This window comes from Dermacentor silvarum, chromosome 8, assembly GCF_013339745.2.
Source record: "Dermacentor silvarum isolate Dsil-2018 chromosome 8, BIME_Dsil_1.4, whole genome shotgun sequence".
Lineage (NCBI taxonomy): Eukaryota > Metazoa > Arthropoda > Arachnida > Ixodida > Ixodidae > Dermacentor > Dermacentor silvarum.
Genome location: NC_051161.1, coordinates 37,637,617 through 37,651,684, shown reverse-complemented (window position 1 = coordinate 37,651,684; position 14,068 = coordinate 37,637,617). Strand labels below are relative to the sequence as shown.

Here is a 14,068-nt window from a genome sequence, read left to right as displayed (position 1 = left end):
TCAGCGCGTTTCATCACCAGAAAATTGGGCCATACCGCTCACAGCGGTACGCCGCAGCGTACATTTCGATGCATACCGTCGACCGCCTATCCACACTAAAACGCGGTTACGGCGAATAGGCCATTTAGCGGCGGCGGCGCGAAGTCCGCACGTGGCGCGTGGCTGAATGTATATTCAGGCAAGTTTGTCAACTTGTCTGACTATATATGGCGCGGGATCGATTCCGCCCAGCACTGTATATTTTTTGTCATTGAATGGCAGCACACACCCAGCGGCACATATCCAGAGACCAGTGGCATAGCCAGTTTTTTTCGGGGGGGGGGGGGGGGGGGGGCATCTTCTTGGCCCGTGACGGGGAAGGTGAAGGGAGGAGGGAAGGCTGGGGAGGCTGCCTACTAAGGCAAAAAAATTCAGAGAGGCCACGTGTAAATACGGCCTTGCATCTTATCAGTATCCTGTATAATTATATGTATTGTTCCGTTTGCACGAATTGGCATTTGCTTTCCTCAGTAGCTCTTTTGTTCTCAGAAAAGTACTATATGCAACCTGGTACGAACGAAAAACACACCGACGCGACAAATGCTGCCATTATAAAAATCTTGTAGACCTGCTAAGTCCATGGAATTCGCATGCAGGTCATGTCACAGCCACGGCTGCTCGATGAAAAGGCACACCGCGTGTGTCTTTCCATCGAGTGGCAATGCTACAGCAGCTTATGTGGAATACAGTGCTCGAGCGAAATCCAAGGTCTGCTAAGTTCTCACTGGTGTTTGATGCGTCAGGCGCTGCATGCCTCTGTTGTCCCGCACTTCTGTTGTCGGGACACTTCTTGGACACTTCTCTGCTTGTGAGCTATCTGAGATTTCTAAGCTTTTCTCACCGTTTCCAAACCCAATCAGCCTCTACACGGGCTCTTGAGTCTTTTGCGCAATCCTGGGCACGCCATATAGGCACGGTCCGGGGTCGTTATACTAACTCTATGGTCCGGGGCACCCGATCATGAGAGAGAAACAGATGAACGGGGTGGGAAAGGCAGGGGGGTTAACCGGAAGAGATTCTGGTTTGCTACCCTGCACTAGGGGGAAGGGTAAGGGGAAATGAAAGACGGAAGGGGTACCTACTGTCGGTATAAGCTCTGTCATTTACGCTGATATTACTACAGCTATAATATCACGGTTGAGCCGTAAGCACGCCGCATACACGAGATCGACTTTCAACTCTACATAGTTGTTGTCGCTGTAAAACATTCGTGTAAGAAACTGGAACCCTATGTGTGTAGTATCATAATATAATAATCTAATGTCTTTACTAAGCATTCGAAGTTTCACTGAGATAAAGAAAGATGGCAACACCGAAGTGCGGACAATATCTTATGAACGGACAGCAGTTGACTGCCCAGTCGTGATACTGCGTTGGAAAAAGATCCCCTTTGGATCTGCAAGTGCAAGCAGTTACTGAAAGCAAGCAGTTGAAAGCAAGCAGTTACTGAAAGCAAGCAGTGCAAGCAGTTACTGAAATAAAATGTGACCGTGAAATAAATACACATACTTCGTTACATCGGATAAGTCGATATATCGCTCTTTCCTGATGCCGAGTTTCAACTGCATTAGTTCATCCCTCGATAAACACTTCCGGCAGGACTCTCGCTACTGTGCACTCTCAGTGTCACCCCCCCCCCCCCCCCCCCCCGCTTCATTTTAAGTTCAAAGTCCAGGAAGAGAGGAAGCATAGCGTTGTTTTAATCTTAATCACGACTCTGTCGGGACGTAGAGGTCGACAGTAGCCGCGAGAAATACAGGGAGAACAAGAGGGAGAGACAGAGCGCAAAATGAAGGAGACAGAATCTTGGCGCCGCGTCGTAAGCGGATCGCGTTCTTTCTTTGCCGATTACGTGTTATCGTCGCGGAGGGCGGCGATAGGCAGGCGCCTGCTGCCACCAGTCGCGCACACTCCTTGCGTGTAGAAGAGAGTGGTCAAAGCCGCACCGTACGGGAAGCGGCGATATAGTCGGCACTCTTTAGCGCGAACGAAACGAAAAGGCCGGACCCGCGACTTCCAGTCATCGCGATCTCAAGATGAAGCCACGGACAAGTTGTGTCGCTCTGGGTGTCCTCGTCGCGGCGCTGTTCCTTACAGAGACGACAGGTCAGTTGCCACATCTGCAGATTTGTACACATATCGGCAGATGTTTACATTGCGGGATACAAAGATGAGCAGATAAATATATTTGAAACCTACACGCTCCGTCCTTCTTGGATGACCACTTTCAGGGATGATTTCACTGCTGAGAGATGAAATGCTCAACGCACGACTCATGCACAGGAGCGAAACCGGCATATCCTGTCGGCGACTTAGCCAATCGAACTGTAACGAAATTGATATACTCGAAAGCGATTTATTGAGAGTACGACGAGCCAGATATTTACGCCGCAGTGTAAAGTCACGTTTCTGCTCACTTTCCGAGTAGATCATCGGTGACGGTGGCCAGCGCGTGCGCGCAAAAGTGATGCTGGGCCACCACGTGGTGCGCTGATTTCTTTCTTTCAGGGTGCCAAAGGGTGAGCGTTTTAATTGGCCTAGACTCTGAGAATGGGCGCGCTGCCAGATCTCAGAGGCCATCATTCTAAGTGTACCAGGGTCATCGTGCCATCGCGCATATGGCGCCCTTCACGTTATCCCTCAACAACAGCAGCTGGTAATTTGAAGCGCTGATCCCGTTTTTACACATTTTGGCTGTTCTTAATAAATATATTTGGTTAAAAGACATGCTCCGTAGACAAAACAGTTCATCCCCTTTAGCTTTTTGTCTTTTTTGCCTTTGCGAAAGAGTGAAAAAGTACTTTAACCAAAGTAAACGAACTTGAGGTACAATGGAGTTCACGCTGTCTCACTATGCAGGGTTGACCGGTAGTCTTCGGCCCTCTTATTAGATGTGACTTCTTGTGGACTGCCGATTACTTTCCCCCCTAAACACCGCAAGTCGTTATTTTGTTCGACTTTGTTCAGCGAATATTATTACGATCGTACTCAAGCACCGCAAGTCATACATTTTTTTTTTTTTTTTTTTTGGTTCTCCGGAGCGAACATTCTTCCGATCGTACTCTCGTGTGGCGAGACGAATGGAGTGCTGCATTTTGAGGAACGTTTTCTTGAATGAAAATTTCGTCATCATCATGCTTTCCCTGGCGTCAGCTTGTTCCACTAGTCACTTGAACCGGCACGGCCTTAACCAGCTCAGCAAATCACGCGGACAGCCCGACGCGACAACATTTACAGGTAACGAGTTCAGATCGCTGCGGCAGCTTGCGGCGAGGCGAGAGAACACAGCGTCGTATCCCGTTCATCGCGCTGCTAACCGGACCGACTCTAACCGTCCACGTTCACATGTGCGTTGCATGTGTGTCGAGCTGAGTCAACCTATACCTGTGCAGTCAAGCAGGAGTAGCCTGTATCGACGGTCGCTCAGTCCGATCGACTATAGCGTTTACATGAACGCGAGATGTAAATCTTAGCCGGGCAAGTCGATTCTACCCATTTATGTTAGGCTCGTGTAAATGTCCTGAATGAGCGCTTGCTACGGTTTTCCTGCTCAGACAGTTGCTATAGCGACGGTGCTCCTCTGTAGGCAGTACGAAGGGAACCCACTGTCATACGTTATACAATGCTGAGCTCCGCAAATACACTGCTGTCTCAGTGAAATTTAGCAAATTCAGATCTCAGCGAATAGCATCTTGTGTTTCTTTAATCGAGCCTTGGCTTGCTTCCTATCTCTAAATTTACACCCAGAGAGCGAAACACCAATTCATCGCGTAGGCGACAGAAACATCACTTCTGGCTTTAGACCCCTTTCGCTTATCACCGCTTCATACAATATCATACGTACGCTATCATACGTATACTTATAAGATCTTGCATTAGTCATCCTACTTCGTTCATAGTTCATATATATGTGCTTAATACATAGGATGAGACATTAAAGTTCCTATATCTTCTGCAGGAAACCATACCCGTAGCCGACCAGCATGGATTTCGAGAGAGACTTGTCAACTGTCGCGCAAATAATCGGAGCCGTCAGGACTTTATGAGCTAGCTTTTAACAACCGTTAAGTCATGGAGTTATGACCACTTTTCGGTTTAACCAAAGCGTTTATCACTTTTTCTTTCTCTTGTCCTGGGCACCGTAGCTCTATCTCTTTCAAAGCGGACACCTGAACTCTTCCACGCACCGCAGTTCCTCAGTGACTATAGCGTTCTGCCACTGGGCACAATGTCGCGGGTTCTATTCCCAACCATGGCGGCCGCCTTGTACCGGGGTTTGGGTGCACGTTAAGAAAACTCCAGGTGGCCAAAATCAATCCGGAGCTCTCCGCTATATTTGGCGTCCTCATAACCCGTTGCACAGTTTCGGGAAGTTAACCCCCAAACTTAACTTAAGCGCCAACACACGGTTCCCAGGCAGTCCTTTTCTCAGAGGTACACGACGCGGTGTAGATGCCAGGTAACGTGGCGACTCAAAGAAATCGGCAAATGAGCGCACAGTGTCTGAAACAACACGACACTTTTACGCAAAAAAAGATTTTCCCACTTGCATACATCATTTAGAAAATCGTCAATAACTTGGTTGTGGTATAGTGCTAGCAAAAAATCTCCAGACGTGTTGCTCAAGAAAAAAAATTTAGTAGTCAAAAGGAATCTATGTCGATTCAGAAATCGAGCCCGCGGCACTGGCTAAACATCGAGGTAGAAGTTTTGTAAACTGAACCATCTAGGCGGCAACACGAGGTCAAAAAAAAAAAAAAGCATTTGGTGGTTTGGTCAAGATTTATTACATTGTTCAAGGACGGCAATGACCATGCCGTCTCAGTCTTATGTATCTTCCTTGCATATGAGCAGCGTTCGTTGGCGAAAGAAAATCGCAGTTGGTAATGTTCTTTTTTTTCTCCTGTAGCTAAATTCGCGGTGCATTTAGCAGGAACGTAACGGTATGACGACATACTTGGTGAGCGTTTTAGCTCTTTCCTGTTCTGAAGCTTTTTTCCGTCCTTGTTTAACGTCTTAACTTTACGGAATAAGATGGACCAACAAGCCCAGCAACAAGTGTTGATACTTTTTAGCTCTTGTAGACTACTTAAGAGAGGGCGATGTAATTACTATGCTGTGCCGACTTCAACTGCTTAACATTTACGTGCCGTTGCGTCTTAAGTTTTAACAGTTGTGCATTCTGGTGTCTACGTTTTCCTTTCGTCCTTGCGCTTATGTTAGCACTAAAATGGGGGGGGGGGGGGGGGGGGGGGAGTAGCCAAATATGCTTACCAATACACCCAACACACAGCTACACTGACGAAATATGACCAAAGGATCAGACGTGAATGAGACCATAGCGTTTTTCATTGTACAGCTATATAGCCAGCAGTGACGTCATAACCAGGGAAACTGTGTACACACGAAATATGTTAGGAGCGGTACCCTGGACACGCAATAAGACAATGGCACCGATGACGCACGCAGGTGTCCCGACCGAGCCATCGGCGACGACGTCCGAGCCCTGCCCGACGCCACTGTGTTCGGGACCCAGGTGCCGGGGCACCAAGTTGGGCCCAAACGGTTGCCAGGTGTGCGACTGCGACGGGCCTGAGCAGTGCCCCCTCGTGCAATGCGCTCCGGGATGCAGGGCCGAAGAGACCGCTCCGGAAGGACGATGTCCCACCTGCGTCTGCAATGGTGAGCACCGCATTCAAGCTTCGTGGAGGTAACGCGTACAATATAGTGGGAAGAAAGCGCACGCGGCTTGCCGCTAGCGCTAAGCGCGAAAGCCGGCGAGCCCAATTTCCAGGCTGCGAAGCGATTAAACGCACTTTTAATGTGTGAGCATTAGAAGAGTCAAAGTGAAGAAAAAAAGGTATATGGTGAAGTGTGGGAAGTTGGTCACGTGGATGTTATATATATATATATATATATATATATATATATATATATATATTACCATCAGCCTATATTTATGTCCACTGCAGCACAAAGGCGTCTCCCTGCGATCTCCAATTACTCCTGTCTTTTGCGCTAGCTGATTCCAACTTGCGCCTGCAAATTTCCTAACTTCATCACCCCACCTAGTTTTCTGCCGTCCTCGACTGCGCTTCCCTTCTCTTGGTATCCACTCTGTAACTCTAATGGTCCACTGGTTATCCATATATATATATATATATATATATATATATATATATATATATATATATATATATATACTGTGAGCATTACACTTACGCTTCATCGTCGCGACTGAAGGCCTTCGTTGAAGTGTTGTTTAGGAGTTCATTCGACACGCGTTCTGCCTCTTCGAGGAGCGAAGTGCAACTGACGGTGTTCTGGAGCAGATATATTGTTTATATATATACTGCTTAGTTTTCCAGCACCTCCACCTCTTGTGCGACAATGGTTAGGTCGCAAGACTCCTTTTTATAGTCCTGAGCTAAAACTCCCCAACGAAGGCCTTAAGTCGCGACGATGAAGCGTAAGTGTGATGCTCACAGTATTATCGTAGCCGACACACGCAGGACCTGTGTCGAATGAGCTCCTAAACAACACTTTGCAATATTACTTACGTACGAGGTTTAAATCGTACACCCGGGACCTCAAAGAGGTGCAATGCAATGATAACGCATTCCTCGCATTTACCGCTAAATCACCGCTAATTTGTTCTTTTTTCTTTCGTGGCTTTTCGCACTCCACAGAAATTCGCACTCCGATCGGAGTGGAGAGAGCACGAAAATATCAAATGTGTCATGTGAATGCAGCGACGGAAAAGGCGCTGACTATGCAGTGCTGGCGCGTATATTGCGACTGGGGACCCGCCGTGGACACTTGTCCTGCTATGACGTATTACTGAATGGTTAAGGAGTGCATATGCTTTTTCGGTCTGTGGCACCGCGTTCGAAATATCATATATTATCTTTGCGACTGAGTTTTCTTGCTTTAGTGAACAAAAAGAAAGACAGATGAGGTTGCATACAGAATGTTCTTTGCCTAATTTCTGAAAAAGTGTGCTAACGGTAGTCATGAAAAAAAAAACAAAAAAAAAAAACACGCGTGATAAACAGGACAGTTGGAAGGACACGGACGCAGAGCTGTCTGTCCTGTTTTTCGTGCTGTTTTTGTTTTTATATAACGATCGTTCACCAACCAGCTCGTCTTTGCACTACTAACCTAACGGTATCCTTTTAATCTATGCCGAAATGACTCATTCAAGTTACAAAGCTCGTTGAACTCCGTGCATACAACGCAAAATATTTTTCTTGCACGCCAACGTGTAGATGGTATCGTGAAGTTTTGTTTCCAAGCCAGTGCTAGTGAACCGGCAATTTCTTGTTTGTTCGTTTCGTCTACAGCTGCGCCGACGTACAGCAACCGCGAGGTGGACGTGCCCTGTTTCACGCCCCTGCTGCGAGAGGCCCTGCGACGCCTGGCCGAAGTTGAGGAGCAGCTGCACCAGCTGCGACACCTGACCCAAGAGAACGGGATGAGGCTGCACAGGCTCCTGCCCCCTGCCGAGCACCATCCGCATCACCAGCCGCACCACCACCAGCCTCACCATCCGGCACCGCCACACGCCGGTAACCCGGAAGCCCTGCCCCAGCCTGCCCCCGCAGCGCCAGCTGGCGGCGATGCGCAGCATGCGAACAGCACCGCTTGACACTGTGACTAACACAAATGCTAAAGTGTGAGCATGACTCCTTGCTACCGCGATGAAGCATGGCGTTTGAAACAAGAAAAAAACAGCACAGAAGTGCTGTCCTGCCGCATGCGCCACTTGCATAGCGTTGCCAATAAACTCTACTACCACTCGCGCTGCTTCGCTTGGCTTTATCTAACCACTTGTCTAGACGACGCTATCGGTACAAATTTAATCGCGAAAGAAATGTACTACGCTCAGATGCTGTATTTGGTGACTGTTCTTCTGGATGACAACTTCTTCAGCTGACCCATGAAGAGACTGTGTGCAACGTCGACTTCTTTTATCATATCATCCTTGACGAGCCTTTGATTGCAGCTGACCATTCAGATACTGAACGGTCAGCTACGTCTTCTTTTTTCCCCTCGTAGTTGCTACACCACGTGGCTCACAGTCACTGCCCAAGCACGATTTGTGTTTGAATTGAAGTTTGGGGTTTTACATGCCAAACCACGTTTTGATTATGAGGTACGCCGTAGTAACTGACTCCAGATAAATTTTGACCACCACGGAATCTTTAACGTGCCCGCAATGCACGGGATACGGGCCTTTTAACAGCGAAGCTGTTTAAGCTATCCGTAAAACCGTACTCGTCGATCGAAAAAAACATCGCAGAGCGATGAGTCACCTGGGTTGCCTAGCAACCACCTCGCGGAGCAGCGTGTGCTTCGCCTCCTCTCCGTGCCGTGCACATGTTGCCTTGACATGGAAAGGGAAGGAGAGCACGCGCGGGGCGCGTGATATGCTCGGGAGAGAGAAAGAGAAAATGTGAGCGAGAGTGAGAGAGAGAGAAATTGTAGCAGAACCAACGAGGCAACGCACAGAGCTCCTGCAGACGCCGTTCACGTTTCCCCGTTTCCCCGCGTTCGCGCCGAACGCGCGCGGTGTCCGTGACTGCAGCAGGCGCCTCTGGCGCCGGCTCAGCAGGTTTCGACCAGCCACGTCTGGGCAAGTGTGGAGGCGCAACTTGGCCGTGACGTCACCGGCGAGCTAAAGCTCGGAGCCGCCGCGACGGCGGCAGAACTCTCGTTGACTCTGTGGCGAGTAGATGTACCCTTGATATTGGACGACCAAAGAAGATCCGGACACCCGAAGAAGAAGCCGCTCATCTTGAAGCGCGTCGCGCGGTAGAGCGAGAATCTGCGCGTCGGCGGCGATCCGAATCGGAATAGCGTGCAGCAGCACTTAGCATTTCCTAGCAAAACTTAGCCAAGTCTAGTAAAACCTGGAGGCTAGGTCGATCACCGGCTCCGCTGTTTACTCCAGTCTTGCACCACTAGTGCAAGCTGCCCCCGCCTTTTTTTTTTTTTTTTTCGTTTCACCCCCATCGAAACGCGACAGCTATGGCCGGGATTTGATCCAGCGACCTCGTACTTAGCAACGCAGCACCATTTCCGCTAAACTAATGCGGCGAGTGACACGTATTTGAGAAAGGCATCTGGTTGCAAGGGTGGGGAAGTGTATATATATGTATTACTGTGGGGTATATCACTATAGTACGACGAAAAGATAGCTCACTACATTTTATGCTTCAATTCTCACATTCTCTTGAGTTTGAGAGGTTCTTCATTATATCACCTACGATGTGTCTCATTGCTGAAGATATCCACAAACGTGACATTTTTTGGGGGCACGTAAGTATAATAAGCGGTGAAGTTTGGTGCGCGTAAATCGGTTTTAAACTGAATCAGCGTGTTTTTTCATGCACCAGTGAACCCGCATGCATCACTTTTCTCGACTTCATTGCAGTCGCCGTTGCGCGTCATTTTTGCTGTTCGTGCCCCTGAGACGTACTGTCTTAGACTGAAGGGTTTGAGTGCGTTCATTCTATAGACCGTAAGCAGCCTCTACTCCTAGACTGGCTAATGTATTCTTGATGGTAGCGTCGGTCTTAATGGGAGACTATTACACACGAATGTACAGCCTCCGTCAAACTTAACGCGAACTGTGAAGGCACATATATAGCGGCTTAACTTTAACAAACGCGGTCTGTAAAGAGCCAACAAAGAAGGCTTTGGATGGAACATGCTCTACGTTAGCACTTCTAATGTTGCTGAACCAGAAATATTTAGCTCCCTTCGCAGTAGAAGCAAAAAGGCACGCTCAAAGCGTTTGCGGATTAGGTATGACGGCGATTGTACGCATATTTCCCCCAATAGGGCGAAAACTTTAGCTGCCCTATCTGTGAGGCTTTCTGGGCTATCAGCACGAATACCATTAACCAGCTCAATGCATTAGTACTGGCAGGGATTACACTCGGCCTGCGCTACAGCCGGTTTTTTTTACGCAGACCATTTCAGTGGCCAATGAAAGACACGAGGGCGAGTAAGCCTCTAATTTTGAATTTTCAACCGCTAGTAAGCCAAGCACGGACTTGTGATAGGCGATTCCATCGAGGTGGCACCTTCACAGGGGCTTACGAAATTTATTCGCACTAACTATAACGGCGGCCAGGATTTCCTTGTCCAAGTAGCAGTATACAGTAGAATCTCGGTAAATGGAAACCACTGAAACGGATTGCCGCACAACAACTTCTAAATTGGTTCGTTTTGTATTTGGGTAATGCAAGAGACTCTCGTTATTCGGAACCAAAATATTCGCAACTCGCGGTAAACGGAACCACAGAAGCAAGCTCTAATGGATTTTTTTCTGAACGAGGCAGGATTTGAAATATATTTTTGCGACACCTGTGTTCTATCGAGAAAGCCATGCTTAAAAAGCTACGGAAAAGACTCAAACAGACAATCATTTATAGATTTTTAATGCATAAGATGTGCAGGCCTGGTCAGCAGCCGCCACTCGCCCCATAGACGACCAAAATAAGGACAACCGAAATTTCGGACGCCTTACAGAGTGGCGTTTGATGATTCGGACTCCATGTGAACGACCACGTATTATTCGGTCACCGGCTGGAGCAGTAAGAGCTATGTTGTTGTTTTTGGTACGTCCGCCGGCGTCTCCTCGAAACTGGAATTAGCATAGCATTGTCGCCGTCGACCATGCCCAAACCACGGGACAAACTGACCCCTACGTACACTCACTTCTTTATGCTTAACATATCTAAAGTGTTAAGAAGGTGTATGACACATGGTGCTCTACCTTTGCATATATTTCTGAGTAAACAGAGCTCCTGTTAATCCGAACACATTTCTCCAGTTCCTTGAGGTTCCAACGAGGTTCTACTGTAGTCACATTGGGCTAAGCTTCGAGAAGCAAATGCAATTGGCTGCTCGATTCCACGCTTTTCTCTGTGTGCGAGGACAGCTCCAACGCTATAGGCTTCACAAAGGAGAACCAGTGGTTTTTTTTTGTGAACATAATGTGCGAGAACTGCAGTAGCTGCTGTTTAATGCGCTGGAATGCTTTCTTCCGCTCATCTCGTCACTTTCAGAGTGCCTTTGTCACCTGGTTTGAGCCGTAAGTTTTTTTTAAATTCAAGTTTTATACATGAAAAGAAACAAATGCCGCACAATGAATGGCATCTGCTGGAGGGAAGAGTGAAAAGTTTTAAAGTGTAAGGCCAACGATCCAATACATGTAGAATTATACTCCATTCTACACTGACAAGTTATAACGAAGACGAACAGGTTGGTCGGCCGGAAATCACTTATATCGATGTTTATAATTGTAGTATCACGTAGATAACTACGACTTAGAAAACTGAGGCGACAATATATTTATTAGTTGAGCACTAAATTGCCCACTAATTTTTAAACTAAACATTATTAACAAAATATTTGAAAAAGTTGCTGCTTCATAATAACGGCGTAGATATTACGGTAAGCTTAAGCGGAATAAATTCTCAACAAAATTTATAGCGATAACGTTTGAAAAACGCCAGACGCGACACAAAAAATGGCAAGAGTGCAAGTTAGTAGTAAAATCATATATTAGCAACAAAAAATAGGCATGCAACTGAAAGTCTTGTTTCTACGTGTACGAGAGTTATAGAAAAAACTAAAATTCATGTACAAAGGAACGCGTAAACAGTAATGTTGGGAAACACGCACAACTCGACGTTGGCTGTCCAAAATTATGGACAAGTGAACGAACTTATGTAGCCTTCGCTCACACCTCCAATGGAACAGAAGTGAATGAATATTTGAAGTAAACACCCTGAGCGTCGTGTTTTGGTAGTGGAGGTATCGCAGCTATCCCGAGAGATTGCTTGAATCGGCAGGAATAGTTACAAATATTTAGGATAACAAAAAAGTGCTATGGAAATGTCAGAAAGCAGGACAGTACTTGCATGAAGTACTCTGAGTTTCCTGCTAGCAAGATCTCCAAGAGAGCGACTAAGTTAAATTAAATCTCTGCACTGAACAATAGCAAGGAAAAAGATACCCACAGTGACGCGGAAAAGAGCGATGGCCTATCTTGGGGAGGTTGCGAGGTTCGAACGTGACCATGACAGATCATTTACAAGCTTAGAAAGCTGTGCGGAGGACTAGCATAACAAATTGATTCTAGAGCCCGTGATTATGTAAAAGTGCTGTAGTCTGTTCAAAATGCTGCTGCGTGCAGCCAAGTCACCAGTACGTGGAATCTGCTACCATGGTGACTATTAGTGCGCATTACCAGCCAGGCAGCCTTCACGTATACACCGTGCGCGATTCCCGGAGAGTCCCCAAGTTGCTTGTGAAACCTCCTACTTGCAGTCAGCCACGTGACATACAGTTTTACCCTTCTCACAACGCATCTTGTTGCGTTTGAACGTCAATTCTCCTCCTGTAAGTATAAATAAACGAACCTGAAGGGGAACTAGGTGCACCGTCTCTTTGCATTTGCCTGGAGCTGGGCTCTGCAGTAGCCGATGATGCTGACCAAGCACCTGACGAAGGACTGCCTGCCGTTGATGCGGAAGTCCACAGTGTACTTCTCTTGCTCATCTGGGAGCGCTGCGTCCGGCGTATAGGTAGACGTGCTTGCTGACGGTTCAGAGCACATTCATGAGGAAGGCAGCCTGGCGCGATGCCGCGGTCCACGCTGTGCTGCTGTTACTTTTCTTCGAGTACTCTACCGGGCAGAGCTCCACGAGCTTGTATGTAGTGCAGATCTTGTCTCGTGAGAACTGCCTGGTACTGATGCGAAAGTCCAGACTGCGCTTACCTTGCTTCTCTTGGAGGATTGAGCCCTGCTTAGTCCGATGAGCTTGCTGACGCGGCTGAGGCTGTCCAGGCTGTGCCCAAGGAATGGGCTCAGGCTGTGTTGTTATAGCATGGCTTCGAGCTTACTTTCTGCCAGGAAGAGTTCGACGAGCACCTCGATGGTGCGGATCTCGTCTCGGAAGACGGACTGCCAGATGTTGATACGCTGGCCGTGGCCATGCCTCTGTTTGTCATCTTTGAGCAATCCACCCAGCGTAGTTAGACGTGCTAGGGTGATGGGGATGAACTCTTCCATGACTCAGAACGGGAGTTGTAGATAAACTCCAAATTCATGTACAAAAGAACACGTAAAGAGCAATAGCGGTATTCGGATTTAATAACTAAGCGAAGTTGCGAAACATGCACAACTTGACGTCGGCCTGAGTGAGGATTCACTCACTTGTAGTGAGTGAGGATTCACTCTGTACGAGTGAATCCTCACTTGTAGGTTGGGGAGAACGTTAAGGAAGCACCGGAATTTTTCGTCGATCTGAGCCAGCTGTGGTACTTTTCTGTCCCTCTCAAGATACCACACCCACATTTACTGTTGCATGATGTCGCTATTAACACGTCGTATCTGGTGCATGGCCTGGAACAAGGATAGCACACGGGGACGCGCATGTGCTCATCAGGTTGTGTAGGTGGCAGCATGCAGCCACGGATCAATCGATTAGCTCTGCTCTCTGAGCTCATTCCTAGCCGTACAATATCGCTGCTGTTCCTAGGCGCTGGCCCCGGATAATTATATTGTTCACTAACCCACTATGTAGTGCAGCTATGTCCTCGTACACACCTGAATGACGTCTTGGCATGACTGGCCAACGCTGCTTCGAATCTCTGTATAGATTTTTATGTTGGTGTTGATTGGTCAGTTAATTGGTTGGTTTCCGCTGCGAGTTAATACTTTTCAGCAAAGTATTTTTTTTCCTTCTGCATGTTCACGACCCCCGCATGCGGAACACATTTAGGACCTCTTTGCCGTTTCTTCTTTGGTTTGTTCTCACACCTGACAAGTTGTACCATCCGTCGTCACGACGCCCGAGTGACATAGGATTATAATGTTCTTAGGGCTATTTAAAAGTAAGATGATGTTTCTTTTCTTACAATACCAATAAATGGTTGAATGAGACAGCAATATTTGTTCTTTTTGTTCTTTTGAATTTGGTCTTTTGTCGGAATTCTTCTTTCTATTCGG

At 47.4% G+C, this 14,068-nt stretch overlaps 1 protein-coding gene across 3 annotated transcripts in view; it reads left to right on the top strand.

The window, feature by feature from the left end:
- Positions 1 to 1,891: 1,891 nt before the first annotated feature.
- The window catches only part of LOC119461035 (uncharacterized), a 26,982-nt gene continuing 14,805 nt past the window's right edge, over positions 1,892 to 14,068 (top strand). Inside the window, exons 1-3 of one of the 3 annotated variants that reach the window (XM_037722215.2) lie at positions 1,927 to 2,145; positions 5,509 to 5,721; positions 7,383 to 7,807. In XM_037722215.2, coding sequence (XP_037578143.1) covers positions 2,076 to 2,145; positions 5,509 to 5,721; positions 7,383 to 7,687 — 588 coding nt within the window. In that variant the 5' untranslated portion in view covers positions 1,927 to 2,075 and the 3' untranslated portion in view covers positions 7,688 to 7,807. Of the gene's footprint in view, positions 2,146 to 5,508; positions 5,722 to 7,382; positions 7,808 to 14,068 lie in introns of those variants that run through there. The other 2 variants (XM_049672455.1, XM_049672454.1) reach the window with 2 other exon arrangements.